This window comes from Bombus flavifrons, chromosome 8, assembly GCF_040668555.2.
Source record: "Bombus flavifrons isolate JBK064 chromosome 8, iyBomFlav1_principal, whole genome shotgun sequence".
NCBI lineage: Eukaryota > Metazoa > Arthropoda > Insecta > Hymenoptera > Apidae > Bombus > Bombus flavifrons.
The window spans coordinates 4,711,548-4,726,955 of record NC_138449.1 but is presented as its reverse complement, the minus strand read 5'-3'; the positions used below and the strand labels follow the sequence as shown (position 1 = coordinate 4,726,955).

At 38.8% G+C, this 15,408-nt stretch overlaps 1 protein-coding gene across 3 annotated transcripts in view; it reads right to left on the bottom strand.

The window, feature by feature from the left end:
• cv-c (RhoGTPase activating protein) overlaps positions 1–15,408 on the bottom strand; it is a 350,270-nt gene that overhangs the window by 317,025 nt on the left and 17,837 nt on the right. For all 3 annotated transcript variants that reach the window (XM_069119364.1, XM_069119365.1, XM_069119368.1), the window contains exon 2: positions 2,165–2,404. In XM_069119364.1, coding sequence (XP_068975465.1) covers positions 2,165–2,362 — 198 coding nt within the window. In that variant the 5' untranslated portion in view covers positions 2,363–2,404. The remainder of the gene's footprint in view (positions 1–2,164; positions 2,405–15,408) is intronic.

Below are 15,408 nucleotides of genomic sequence, written 5' to 3'. Positions count from 1 at the left end.
CGAAGAACACACGTTAGATCTACCACTCGATAGAACATTAAATATGCTAAGTCATATTGCCACCAATTATCTTACGATTTTTTCACTGGCTATATTCATCGCCGTTAACTACTTATGACTTTAACAGTAAATGTATTATATACTGTGTCTGAAGCGAATCATTCAAATATCGTACGCAATTCACATTCAATATTTCATACTGTTCCAATATGGAACTAAAGTCAAAGCTAAGATTGAACTGTGATGCCATAGCACATACATATACGTATGTTCTCTCTTCATTGTGTGTAATCCATAACAAGATAATGAAACATGTTGATGATGCATGATAGATTCGTTCAAGCTCTTCGTATCTTCTTTTTATCACTTTCTGTGCGAAAATCATGGCAACAAGATAAAAAAAAGACAACGCCAAACTGGCAGAAAATTCTGAGTCACGCAATGCTGCAGAAATAGTGGGAGGATGACGGACTGCTTCCGCATCGTCTTCGTTTTTAGAAGCAACGTTCGATGTTGCAACAACGTGTGCCGACCGATCGAAATTCTCTGTTTGCTCGGTGTAAATATCGGTTTCGATGCTCGCCTTGCAATGTGTTGACATGCATCGGTGCATTACGAGGCCTATATACACTACTTAGACAAGCTACATCGACGCACCAACACGATTCGTAAGAAATAATTGCTCCGTGGGTCTCATGTACGCGGCCAGGTACAAGCTTTTGACTCTCGCGAATGGTAACCGGTCGCGCGCGTCTTTTTCTCATACCGCAGGAGCCTCGTGCCGTTTAAATTCGTTGGGTAGAGATTCTGGAACAGGTGTACCAATTTAGGCGGCGAGAATAAGAAGAATTCCAACGATGCGGTATTAGTTGCTATCGGTGAATATCTTTAGAGCTTGAATCGATGTAAGCCTTTGCTCTCTCTTTCTCGTGATTTCATAAAATCGTTGATGATATTTAATCTGCATCCAAACATTAAAACGTACTAGAAGCGCAAGAAAAATATACCTACCTGTTAAAAAATGCTAAATAATTATGCAATAAAAACTAGTCCACAATAGAATTTAAAAGAAGAACAATTTGAATTATTTAGAGATTATTCTTTAGTTATGAAAAATATCCGATAGCTATTAAAATTCCTTGTCTACCAGAGTGGAAGTTCTTGAGATGCAAATTTAATACGATTTCGCGTCAGTCCCCGAAACCGATAGGACGTTGAAAGACAAAACTTGAAGGCGAAAACTGGCTTACGCTTTCGGGTGTCATTCAAGGCATTTAGTTTCGTAGTCGAGGTCTCTAAAACAACCGTGCCGCGGTAAGCAAAGACAGAATAAAAGGAAAGGACGAGGGGAAATAAGAAAACGACGTGTTGGACCTGACGGTCATGGACGGAACGCGTTTTGGAATCTTGCACAGCGGTCATGGCGTCACATTCAATTTGTTGTGCACGGTTTCAGCGAAAACATCGATAAAGTAGATGATCGATTCCTAACTGAACCGTGTTGTGTCGTGTCGAAGAAGAGTTTCGTCTTATGAACAGGATCGTATTAACGCTTCATTAAAAACGTCGCTTACGTTCGACCGTGATTAAAATTATCAATCAGCGTCAGTGATATCACTTCACTTTGATATTAAACATAAAACGTCCAACATTCTCGGCAAACAATTGCAGTCAGTTACAAAAATCTACATACGCCCATTAAACTTGAAATATTGTAACAAATTGAACTTCGACACATATTTGAAAAAATAACACTAAGAAGGAAAAGTAAAAAAAAATATGCAATATTATAAAAGAGGAAATATATGTACCTGTTATACATGATAAAATTAAAGGGCTTCTAATTTCTAAAGCAATTTCTTTCTGCGACTTCTGCGAACTAAAAGTGAATACCTCTTTAATTCCCACTGGACATTCGTTGGTATACTAAGTTAAATTCAAAGTCATTTTACATGCTTTTGTATTTGCGAGTGTAAATGATTTTGTAATAAAGAACATTTTTAGTTTTTACCGATAAATTTGATACACAAAATTCAATGGATGTATGTAGATTTCTCAATTGACCACATATGGAATATCTTTTTATAAAATAAAATTCTTTCACAAAATACAATTCTATTTTATAAAAAGAAATCGCGTATAAAAATTCACGTGGGAAACTCACGTTTACTTTGGCGAGATACAACTCCAATTCCTTATATGGATCCATCTCCGATTTAGTTGCGGTCAGCACCTTGCCACTTTCATTACCACTTTCCACTATTTTCAACTGATTCACTGTTTTCGAGATGGGTAAACCCGACGCGACACTTCCTTTCGAGCCATCGACATACAGCCCGCCGCTGTCTTGCATGGTCTCCATGCTCTACCGTCACCTTGACCTCACGCGCATTTTCTTCTGCACCTGTAACAGCGAGGAACATAACGATCAGTGTGATTCAGAAAGCGATCCAGTCGGATAATTGGAAGAAAGTTCGCGACATATTGATATGCCTCGGTTAATTCCATGACCTTTGAGATAGAAACTTTATCGTGGCGCCATGTATCGTGTATTATCGTTTCGCAATTATGTATCCGTCTGACATCTTTCACGCACTTGATTTGTTTCCTAAACTTCGCTAGAATTGTGAACTGTGGAATCTTAAATAATTATTTATCATTTAAAAATAAATTGAAATTCAGGTTATTATTAGAATGATACAATGCGTATCAAGGTAACTGTTATGTCAGGCGACACTCTACCTAGACCAGGCCACACACCGCGGGCAAGATGCGAACCAGATGTCCGCTCATCCTCACTGCGTACCCTCAATAGTCTTAAGGACCCATCATAAATCTCAGGAATTTGCTAGCTAAGGTCCTTCAGACTGAACAAACATCTCTTTACTGAATCGTTTCTAAAGCTTATTGTTACTACGGGAAAGTTAGTTTTCTCACATATGATGCTTCCCACTAGCAACTCTCTCTCGGGGGCGGTTAGCACCCTTCCTCACCAACCAACCTAGAAAGTTAACCAATTGACAGCGAAGTATTTCCCTCACTCTCCCAATGAAACCTTGCCCTTGACAAATCAGCTCCTTCTTGTAGATTAGACCCACCCACGACTAGCTTTCCTCCGACACAGCATCGTCACTGTACCTCACTTATTCTTCATCGTTAGAATACTCAACATGTCATTACCGGGTTTCTATCCTTAAATCAATCACTTATGTAACTTATACATACGCATCAGTGTAATTATCTTCTTTACAAAATTGTTGGAATAAACATTAATTTATACCTGTTAATTCAGTATAACCTCAATTGAACCACCCCTATTATCGTAACAGAAATCAGGGGATCGATCATTTCGTGGCGTCGATTATCTAATCGTAACGGGAATTTACGACTCCCGTTGATGTGCTTTCTCGCCATGTGCTTTCTCTCCGCGAATGGTCGAAGAAACAGTAACTTTTTAGGCACATGTCCGCGGATTGTTCTAATTACATTATAAACAGAATTAGGTATCCCATTTTCGAAATTATAATTAACGTATACTGTTTCAACTTGAATACATTATAGTCTGTGCTGAATATAATCATAGTAATAGCCTGTGTATAATTACATTCATCGTAGAAATATGATTTATTAGAATTCATGCGCTAGCTCTTGAAGGAATAGAATACGTAATTAATGAAACAGTACCGGCCAATACCTTCTCCACGCTCAAAGCCAACAGTATTACATATTTAATTTCAATTGGACCAATATTGATAGTACTGTAACACTAGTAAATCTAGTCGTAACCCAAGGACAGAGGAAGGAACGAAAGTTCTCAATCAACGAGTAATTTATACGGTCTTCAGTCAGCAAAAGATTTCCTAGCCCCTTTTAATCCATATTTGCTCTTCAAAAAGGCCTATAATTTATATTGTTATCGTTGGAGATACAAATTAGCATTTGAAACGATGAAATAGGAGAACAAAAGAAGAGACCAGGTGGATACCTACAGGCAAAAGGATTATAATTAGCCCTAGTGTGACTCACTACTAGGCTCGCTGCGTGTAGCGGCTCGTATAATCCCGGCTTGTCAAACACTTGAAAAGGGTAAAATGGCCACCTGCGCTGTTATGATTGCATTTGGCTAAATTTAGCAGAACCGTTCGCGTTAGTCACCAGAGCTAATTATATTTCGCAGATTAGTCTGCCCGCCGAAACGCGAGAAGACTGATCTGAAATTACTGCTGCAGTTTGTGCGTCTTTCCCCCGCCCCTTTCTCTTCTCTCTTTATTCATGATCGTTTTACATCATTAAACTGATTAACGCAAGCAACATTCTCTTCCCGATTCTCTTGCCGTTCTTACAATCGAGTTTCGTAACACTCCATCTACAGAGAAATTCCGTTACAGTCTCTTGTTAAACATATGTGGATTTTATAACTACTTTGAATGACTACAGAATCGTATCTAATTAAAGTGTGGAGTTGTGGAACCATGACAAAGTTGTTAATTTTCACTGCACAGTAAGCCATAACATAGATCATTTTTTATAATATCAATTTCATCGTATCACGTATCTCGTTTCTGTTTATTAGCGTACGTTATTATGTATCTAACAAGCCCAATAATTTAATAAAAGTAGCTTTTGTTACAAAGTCATTAATTATAGGAAATAGAACAGCCAACTACCTTCTTAGGATGAACACTGCATCCCTGAATCTCTTCCTATACTTCACTCTTAGTTGTGTTTCTCATACACGTATCTCCGTATGGAAGCACTAATCTAATCACCCTAAGACTCTTGACTTCATAGTTTCATCCATTTCCTTGCTGAACATTCGCATGGAGTATACGGTCTCTTGTGAATGGGTCTCGTTTCCACGAGTTTGGCGAGCATTTTAAGTTCAACGGGTCTCTATCATCAGAGACCTGAATCACGATCGAGCGATCTACAGCGAGATCGTGTGTGTCGATTGCGCGGAGTCAAGTGGCATACTTATAGGGCATGATATGACTACCGTTTCATTCAGTGAGTCCGGCAACAATAAAGTTATGCACGAGTCGCTCCGAGAGGCGCAGACGTAATATTAGAAAATCGCCGGATGTCTGGATCGCAATAACCTGTCGACACTCAATATGTCAGGTGATTTCACAGGTGAACGATGATGCTCGAGCAACGTCATAGCGATTTCATGATTTCCGCGCGAGAAACTCGCGAGGCCAACATGGTCTAACACGTAATAGATTCTTCCGTTAATGCTGTGAGAAGAAGAGGAATTATAAATATACATGAACACGAATGTAAGTATATACGTAGACAGCAAAACAAGTTACGAAGTATCTACGTTAGGTAATTCGGAACCTGTAATAAAAGTTTGTTATTATAATTTATCGCTTTAGCTCGAAATTAATTGATTAACGTCGTATCGTTTATCGAAGGAATTCTTGCTCCCTCGTATACGATATTCCAAGTAATTATCGCATATAACTTGGCTGGAATTCGAAGAATAAAGACGTTACAACAAGCAAGAAAAACATTACCTCTCTCGAGTAATTATATTCGCTTCCACTTCATTAACGCTATGAGTTAATTTAAAATCCAGAAAAAGCGGCGCGTGGGTAGGAAATCAAATTATAAAATTATTTCCATGTACGCACACATATACGGACAATTTGGTCGTCGTTTTGATAAATGTATCATTACACTTTACCGCTCTACCGTGAAATTAATTGATCCAACTTTTAATTAGAGCTCAGCGGCGATCAAAGATAGCGGTAATAATATAGTTAGAAAGTAGCCATTTATAAAACAGAGACTACTTCGATGCGTGGCACAGAGGTGAAACTCGGCGCTCTGTAGTGTATTTCGTTGTTGCATACACCTAAAATTGAGACATTGCACGATGGAAAATATTGTACGTCTGGATAATTATACGAGGAGACGTACGCACGCCTCTACGCGTTGTTGGAACGCCGACTACGTTCGAATCGATTCCGCAAAACCGTGATTAGCCATGCGTCCGCCGTTTTATATCTGCCTGTCGGGTCCTGTGACGCCCTGTTAACTACCTGTGACGGCGATATACAACATCGATATTTAATTAATTTTTACGCAATGATCAAAACACACACGCTCAAATCAAGCCAAGTCTGCCTGGTTTCGTAGACCAGTTTCTCGATCGACGTTGATTTATTAGCGGGAATACGATTAGTGTCTGCGATTTCAACGACGACGATCGTATGTTTGTCATTCAAAAGAAAAAAAAATGCGGGAAAAATACGAGAAATATAAGAGAAAGAGGAGAAAAAAGAAATGAAAAACATTGGAAACTGGCGCTTGGCGTCGCGAAAGCTTTGTGCGTGGAGGCTTGAGGCGCCACTTTGACGCTACATTGCCAGACATTTGCAGTCGACACAAACGATCCGTGTTATTTCTACGATCTGAGCTATCCAGGTGTGAAGTCTCGCAGGATTCGTGCAATCGAGAATAAATTACTGACAATAATTTCTAAGCGATAAGAAAGACACGCGTCTCAAGGCGAGTTTTAATTCAGTCGAACCAACTGGTCGTGTCCACCGTGGTCGAGAATGGCATTTGATCGGGGTGAGGTATCGATACCACTCGAGGCATCGGTATCGAAGCTATTTGCCAAGCATTCTGACGCCCCTCGCGTCCCTATCGCGAGCCACAAATTCCCACGTCCCACGCCATCTCGGTGACAGGCAGTTGTCGACTGGAATTTCACCGACTGCTGGCTTTTCTTCACAAGGCGAGAAGCTGATTGAGACAAATTAAGAAGAGTTGTTGGCGCAACCATTTTTGGCAATTAAACAGTTTTCAGTATCGTAATCTGAAAAATGCTAGTATTATCATTATATTGGTTTGAACAAAGAAGTTCCATGCAATAACAATGAGCGATAATATACATATATATTCTTATATCGGAGTAAGAGTTCATCGTTCGTTAATCGATTATGAGAAGAAATCTCATTTCTTTGATAAATCTGAATAACTAACATTTTTATCAATTAAATATTAATTTATATGCGGTAAAAGGTGTTTTGATGCTATCATCGGATAACAATCATCTCTAACATCGCTAACGTTATATGGATATTTTAAATAGACGGAGTGGAAGAACGAGTAAGTTCGTGGTTTCATTCCCCTGGCACACTTGAATTCCTCTTTTTTTATTAGCGTACCGTAAAAGAACAAGGGCATAATTAAAGCTTTTTATTTTTGAAGATACAAATTCGAAAAAAAGCAGAGTATGTCATAAATAAAGGAACGTTAAATAAAGATACGATTCATTACGGTTATTGCAATGAAACGCTTTTTTTAATGACATCAGCTGCAATTTTGTTGTTGTAAATTTCAACTGCAGTCCGCAGTATACGTGTAGGTAGTATTGAGTCATTATATAACAGTTATCCTCGAAAACATTGTTCTATAAAAAGGTTTCATATGTACCTATCAGATCAAACGCGACCTCCACAGATAGTTAAGTTCATCTAAACGAAGCTTGTTATGAGAAAATTTAACAAAATGTGATCTGAATGATGAAAAGAAGAATGTCTCATATATTACAATTATATTTAAAATGTACGATCACGACTAGACAATTTTTTCTGCTCCACTGCCATAAGAAACCGTAACGAAATATTTTCTCTCCAGCTGTGAATACGAAATATTACTGTTCGCCGTAATTCCATTCGCGATACCTCTATCAAGGCTATTGAAATAGGCGTTCATTGCTGACCTATCGCTAGCCACAAATTCCCACGTCCTACGCCGACATTGTCAAGCGGACACCAACAGTAATTTCGCCGACAATTCCTCGAACCGTACAGGTAACATGGAACAAGCAGAACGGTCTTTCTTTCCCTCGACAAAGGATCGCGATCGCGGTTCGTTAACATGTTGACTGTCACGCGAATTTTATATATCTTCCCCAAGAGCCACAATAGATCGAAATATACAGCGAGACATTTAATTTTTGAAAAATATTATATTGTATTTGCACACCTTTTCCTGACAATCTGCATTGTTGAAAGCTTTTTGGTTAATGAAATTTGCTTTATTTTAATCGGTCTAAAAAATTTAGACCATCGTGATGCTCAACGTGTCAACGGTCAACAAATATCGAACCTTTATGTCTTCGCGCGAATATCCTTGCGCGCCTAAAATGTCTTGCATACCGTACATTAAAAAATGGACTACATACATATGTCTTTACCGAATAAACTTATCGTTTCAATGCAAATACCACTGGTTTCACAGGCTGAACACGAGAAGTCGTTCGCGTTCGAATTATATTCCCCCCGCGCGTCTCCTTGATTTTCTGACACGAAATTTCCTCCTCCTTGTCCTCCCTCTCGAAACGTCACGTTGTTCGTTTCCGCTTACGATGATCGTCGGGACTTGCTAAAGAAGGAATCCGAGTTGAGACGTGCGTTAAATCATGAATTCTATCGCGCGTTACAGCGCAGAAATAATGCGATGCGCGACCAACGTCTAATCTCTCTCTCTTTCGCTCTTTCCATGCTCCTCTTTATGATTATATTATATATATATATATATTATATATTATATATATTATATTATGATTGATACTAATCCGATTACGCGTGTATGTTATTTCTGTAAATTACCGATAGGAGGAGTTTTGTACTTTATACAGTGGCTCATGAAAGTATTCAAATATTTACCATGGAAAACTTCTATGTACATATTGTGTGCCATATAAAAGGTTTTAAAATTTCATTAGCATTATAATGACACACGAGTGTGATAACTGCGTTGGTAAAATTTGGAACTAGTCTGAAGATGTATGTAGGAATATTAAGATAATTACTGCAAACATATATTTAATAAGCAAATAGTATACAGTATGAATATCTATCTTCGACGCACAGTACTTAAATATTAAAAATGCTCCCGCTGAATATTGTGGTTTATCGATATAATGGATAATTGGCTGTTTAAATACGTTCATGATTTCTGCGAAATATGTATTTGCACTAAATATCCGGTAGCCTCTATATACGCTTTCTATATACACTGACATTCAACATGTTTCATATGACCTACAAAGTATATGCATAAAAGGTTTCTACAAGTGTTCGAATAATACTTTCATGGGCCACTCTACATGTATACACAAGCGTAAATTACTTTTGTTAGAATACAAACCAAATGAGCATCTATTATTTGCTGACACAAGGATCTTTCTAAATCAATCCTATCGAAGCGAGATATTTATAGCGCATAGAACACGAACACAGTAATCGCATGGAAACGACTGACGACTTTTAAAGCTTCATCTCCGCGTAGAAAATCAATTGCACGTGACACTAGGTTATTTATTCGCGAATGCTGTAACGCCACGATGATACTCTCCATCAGCGCTTTTACGATACGTACATTGAAGTATGTTAATCACATGGCGTAAAGGCAATCGTCGAATTTTAAGGGTCGCATAAACACAACCGCGAAAACCCTTTACGCGGCCTTCCTCCTTCATAAAGTCGCAAGACAGCACGCGGTCGTAACGCTTTAGAAGCGTGCCATTACGTTAAGGACAGTTCCCTGTAACGGAATCGATAATAATATCCGCACTGGCCAGACACGTGGATACTTGCTCTCTATTATTAGCAATACGACACTGCATATTATCCCGTGTTCTTTCCATCCAGCGGCCAAAGACACCGTGGGTGCCGCGCTTTTTCGCTGGGACCGCTTGTGCAAATAGTTTCGACGCGGAGCACGCGTAAACGGCCAACAATCCATTCCCCTGCTTTTTCTCCATTCGCGAATTCTCCATACGATTCCAGAGTTTTTCGAGAGGTAGCTCATTTTACCGCTCGAAATACATAGCTGTTTCATCTTCAGCATCTTTAGGCACGTTCCAAAGTTTTTCAACACCTTTATTGCTAATTTTAAGATATTCCGAAGGAATTCTGGATATTTATTGCTTGGAAAAGTTCGTAAGTTTAGGAAAAAATTTAATTGAATAACGTATATATGCTTCATTTAGATAACAGTTTACTATTGGATCGGACCGTTATTCTGGAAAATTTGTCTCGTAGCAATGAATTCTTCCCAGTGTTTCTTGCGAGTTTCTGAAATATTCAACTTCTCGTTACGAAGAGGACGTTTTGTAAAGACCAGAATAAGTGGTAGTTGAACGATGATGTAAATTCTTGGTGAATTCTGAACATTCGAGTTAAGGTCATTTTTTGTTTATTTCTTCCATCGAAATATAAGAATGTAAAAAATTTCTTGTTGAAAAACGATATTTTCATAAAATAAGCCATAATAGCGTGCATCCATAATTCTGGAAGAGCTAAAATGCGTAAACTTCAAACAGTGCAGAGCCTCCATTAGCATCTCTCATTGAACTATCTTACAAACATAAAGCAAAACACCGAAGTTCGAAAATCAATGTCACGCGCGTGAAAAGCCGACTTTCCTCACCGGCCAAAGGCGGGTTAGGCTCGATACATAAATAAGGACGAAAATATCTGGACAACGTAGCGGTTTATCGGCGAAAGCAATGCACGCTAATGACAGCGTGACAAAAATGTCTGCCCACCGCATCGAAACCGGATCATAATGCAGTGAGCATAGAAAGGTCTCTCTCTGCCAGCGGAGCTTCGTTCCACGCGGCGAATACGTCGCGCGAGCTTGTAACCGCGGCTCGGTTCTTATCGGTCGGATTTACGATTTCGATTAGCATATGGCCGGCGTGTCCGCCTTCCTGGTGGCGTGGAGGCACTAAAAACAATTATCGCCCGATATATTCGCGAGACGCGGACGGACGAAAACGAAGAGGAAGACACCGTCTTACGTCTCGTTTCAGGCCGGTTTCGCGAAGCGTTCCAAGGCGGACTCAGCCTTCCGTGCGACGCATTGTGTGCAGTTTATCTTTGCGGCTCATAGCCTGCTGAGGCCACCAGGAACGTCCCGACAAGTTACGTAAGGTTAATTGCGGTCGTTCGGCTTGCCAGGCTGCTCCGCGCTCTTCGCCAACCTGTGTGATGCGTGTCTTGAAACGTGCGTGCATCAATGCCGATCGTTATCACTAGGGCCTTGCTGGCGAGGACATCGATATTTACGCAATTCAATCGCGTGAGAGCCCTGAATTGTTCTTTTCATATTGTTTTTAGGAGTATTTAAGGTTTCGTACTTGTTAACAAACGATTTGATTTGAACAGGGATGGGGATCAAAACCTGATTTTTATTATGGATTTTCAAAACTTTGCATGGTCGCGATAAATTCGTAATCGATGTTTTAATGAAGTTGAATTAAGTTAATAGATTTAGGTGAATTTTTGGTGCGTACAAGAGAACTCCATTTGAACTTGTCAAGAGACAAACAGTTCATACGTTTGGAATTAATACGAGTTCATTGATTCTCCCTACTACCTACAATTTCTTATTCAAATAGTAGGAGTTTACGTTTAGATAAGTGTATTTAATCAACAGGAATCCCAATGAATAGAGTTCAGATGAGTAGAATTTTACCGTAGTAGAACCTCACTGAACCTCGTTTATCCGGACAAGTCGAGAAGAAAACAATTTGGATAATCGAATAGTTTCGACAATCTCTTTTTATTAGTGCGGATTTCAATAGGTGCTGATATTCGGGAAACTGAAGCTGATCAATTGCTTCTATATCACGTTCAACTGTCCCTTCTTTAATATATAAGTACAATTCATTCTCAATAAAAAGAAGTGGTTGCATATGTTCATTATAAGAATACGTCCATTTAAAGTTGATCATTGATTTGTTCATATAAACCAACTGCAGATAAACGAGGTTCTATTACTAACTATATTTAACAATACAATCAATTAACTTTCCAAATATTAAACACAGCATAACAAAACAATAAATCTATTTTGTAGTATGATCAATCATTCTCAACTACTAAATATAATACAATATCTCGGCCACTCATCATTCCACAGAAACCAGCTTCAAATTACCATAAACAAAATCGCCATCGTAAAAAATCGTGCAGCATAAGTGCAGCAGAACGTTATCGTTGAACTTACGCATCCCTTACACGCGTAGATACACGAGAACGAGCAAACAATAAGCCACGAAAGAAGGAGCAAAGCACATTATGCGAAGATCGGTTGGTAAGGGCGAGCTAGCTGGGTCCTCGATCAATCACCCACGCAAAAAAGTTCGATGGTATCTTGCGGCCATGGAGACCGTCCTGGTCGTTTCTTCCGTCTGAAGGGACAAGTCGAGTTGCAACCGATTCGACAGGTTGGTACACATAAGGCGTGCACGCGGACGAGAACAGCAGAAAACGGAAGTGAGAGAGAGAGAGAAGGACGCGAAGGAGCAAAGAAAGCGAGATATACAGAGGACGAGAATCCGCATGACAAGCTTCATCGACCAGTCATGCTTATCGCACACCTTAAGGCTCGTTTGCAAAACAAATTATTGGAAGGATAGTCTGCCGAGCTGGAAGAGCCGGAGGAGTAAGATGTTTTTTCCATATTTATATACGCATGTGATACAATCGTGCTATGCACTATCTTCCATAGGGAAAATAATACTATATTGTTTGTTTAACTCGCAGTTTTCTTCGTATTTCATTAATTATGTAGTTTTTTTGCTTTCACACGAGAAGTATAAACCAATAATTTTTATGGATAAATTGCATGGTCATAATGCACCTAATGAGACATATAAAAATAAAGTAGAATAATACGATAATAAGTAAATCTAATATTAAATTACACAATGGAAACCACAGAAAATAATGAAGCTTGTGTCCTCCTCAGTTTCCGAATTACACGTTTTAACTAAAAAGAGTAAAAAGCCGATTAGATACCTAATCCTATGTCGTAATAATAATTTAGAAAGCAATCTTGAAACTTCTTTTTAAAAGAAATTTATTCTGAAAATTGAAACTGTTGTTTTTCTAATGCATAAATGGATAATTAGAAAAGCTCTGACGAGCTAAAGTTGATCACATTACACGCTTCTTTTTTTTTTTTTGCTTTTACGACATATTCCCTATAGCTTACTTAAACATTCCAAAGATTTAATCTGATAGAACTAGCAGCAATCATGCGGGTGCTGTAAAAAAGTAAATTCATTGGACTTCCCCTGCTCCAAAGTTATTCGTTAAGAAATATAGTCACCATCTACGACGGCGTATCATCACACTTTATCGAACGTTCCGTCACGCTTCCTGGATGTAGGTTTCGAATGAATTTTCTGATCATATCATTGATATTACGTGTAAAAGTCAACACGGTCTCTTCATTTCTATCCAGGGAAAAAGGGGTATTATATCAAGGAACACATCGTTCAGACATTTTATGTAACTATCCATCGTGTTCCACGCGATACAGTAAATAACAGAAAATGTGAGTTATTTTCGAACGTTTCCATGCGTATTATTGTCACGAACAGGTATTTGCGAACTGCTGAAGCTATTCATTGTGCAAAGCGTTTACACGACAGTGCGATATGACGCGCGAGTCATCCTGCAAAGATAAAATTCAATCACACGTCAGAGTTACATGGTTTTTCCATATGAAGATCACAAGATAAATCATCAAGTACGTTCTTCATTTTTTTAACGTGGAATCGTTCGTTCTGTGTGCTTCTAATTGTCTGGAAATTTATAAATAAACGTAAAAGTATACGCAGAAGAAAAGGCAGATAAAAGATCGTTAATATACTGACCGAGCAAACGATTTTTCACAAATGAAATGAAATTGTTCTCGTTTCTGACTTGGATACGTGCTGCGTAGCCCACTTTGAGAAAGTAACGGAATACCTCGGCTTGAAGAAGCGGAGGCGTCGAGCTCATAGTGTCAGCAACACCTTTATGGGTTTAACACTCGTTAAACGTTTGTGTACATTTAGTTGAGTAATGAAAGGTACGAGTCGAGACAGGTACATAGGCTACTTCCATCAGTGTGAACAAGTCTGTAGAATTCCTAGTTGCTTCAGGACTGCATGAAGTTTCGAACATGTTAAGCTTCAAACGGAAGCATCGTCGTAATACTTCAAATTACAAGTTCACAAAACTTCTCTTAACATTTCGTACATTTGGAAGGCTAACATATTGTTGATGGATAAATTCATCAGGAAATGGTTTATCTAAATGAAAACGTATAGCTCCATTTCTTGGAAATTTTGCAAATACGTCCACCTAAACAAAATTTGTATTGATGATAAAATGACTTGAAATATTTTTTACAGTAGATAGTTCGGACAATAATCGCAGAGCTTCATATTTTGGAATACCCTGTAAAGGTTTTTATTACGATTTTGAAACAAACGAATCTATCGATATATAGAAATACCGAGCATGCGCTCGATGAAGGATTTGGAAGCAACAGTTAATCATACACCCAGCTAGATTCTTTTCTATTCTGGCTGCCTCTATCCTTATCGACGTTATAAATTATTCAAATTACGAAACAACCGATAACTACGACAACGGTAGAAGAGATAGGCAGTGGCGGCGTGGCTGATCTCAAAAAGACAAAATGAAGGAAGAAAAGAGGAGGAATAGGAAAGCTCGTGAGCTAGAGTAATCGCGGTGCGTGGTTCTACTGTATCTCACACGTGCGAAGGATATCTCGACGAGAGAATAAGAGGCAATACATAGTTCCTCATCGAATGGATCCTCGGTGGTTTCGAAACTGGTTTCGGATCGCGACGACTAATTGGAATTAAATGCAATGCTTCCCCCTAGTCGCCATTGCTGACGCTCGAATGATAAATGCTGTGATAGCGACAATAATTAGAGGTACACGGTATATCCATTCCTACGCGAAGCTGTTCCCCATCGGGACACCTCGCCGTCACAATCGTCCTCTTCCCTTGGCTAGTTAATCACGCGACTCTACGATTCCGACTAGCTTCGTTCCTTGAAGATAAACTTCGTTATTATGTGGCGCTTATGCGCGGGTCTTGAGGATTCGTCGATCCTTGGCCACGTAAAGCAACGATGCCGTTATGTGTCATCAGAGGAAAGAGATAGAAAATTCTTCTGAACCAAACGTAGATGATCGGGCGATACCGACTACCTTAATTGCCTGAATACCGATTTGTACGAGAGACCAATCGGAGCGAAATTCGAAGATTCAAAGATTATCTGCATAGAATGACATTTGTTTGTGAGAAACGTAGACGTAATAGGAAGGAGAATTGAAATTTGAATGGAAGCTTTTTGTGATGGATTTTGATAGACTTATGAATGTAGATGAGAGATGTTAAAATATGTGACAGACACTCTATTTTATAAAACGGATTGTAGTTAGAATATTGTTATGATTGGCAGATATAAAATAATTTAGAAATAGATCATCATAGTATTATGGTAAAGGTAATAGGAATTAAGTTCTGTTTATTAATAAATTTTGTATATATTTTTAAACTATCAG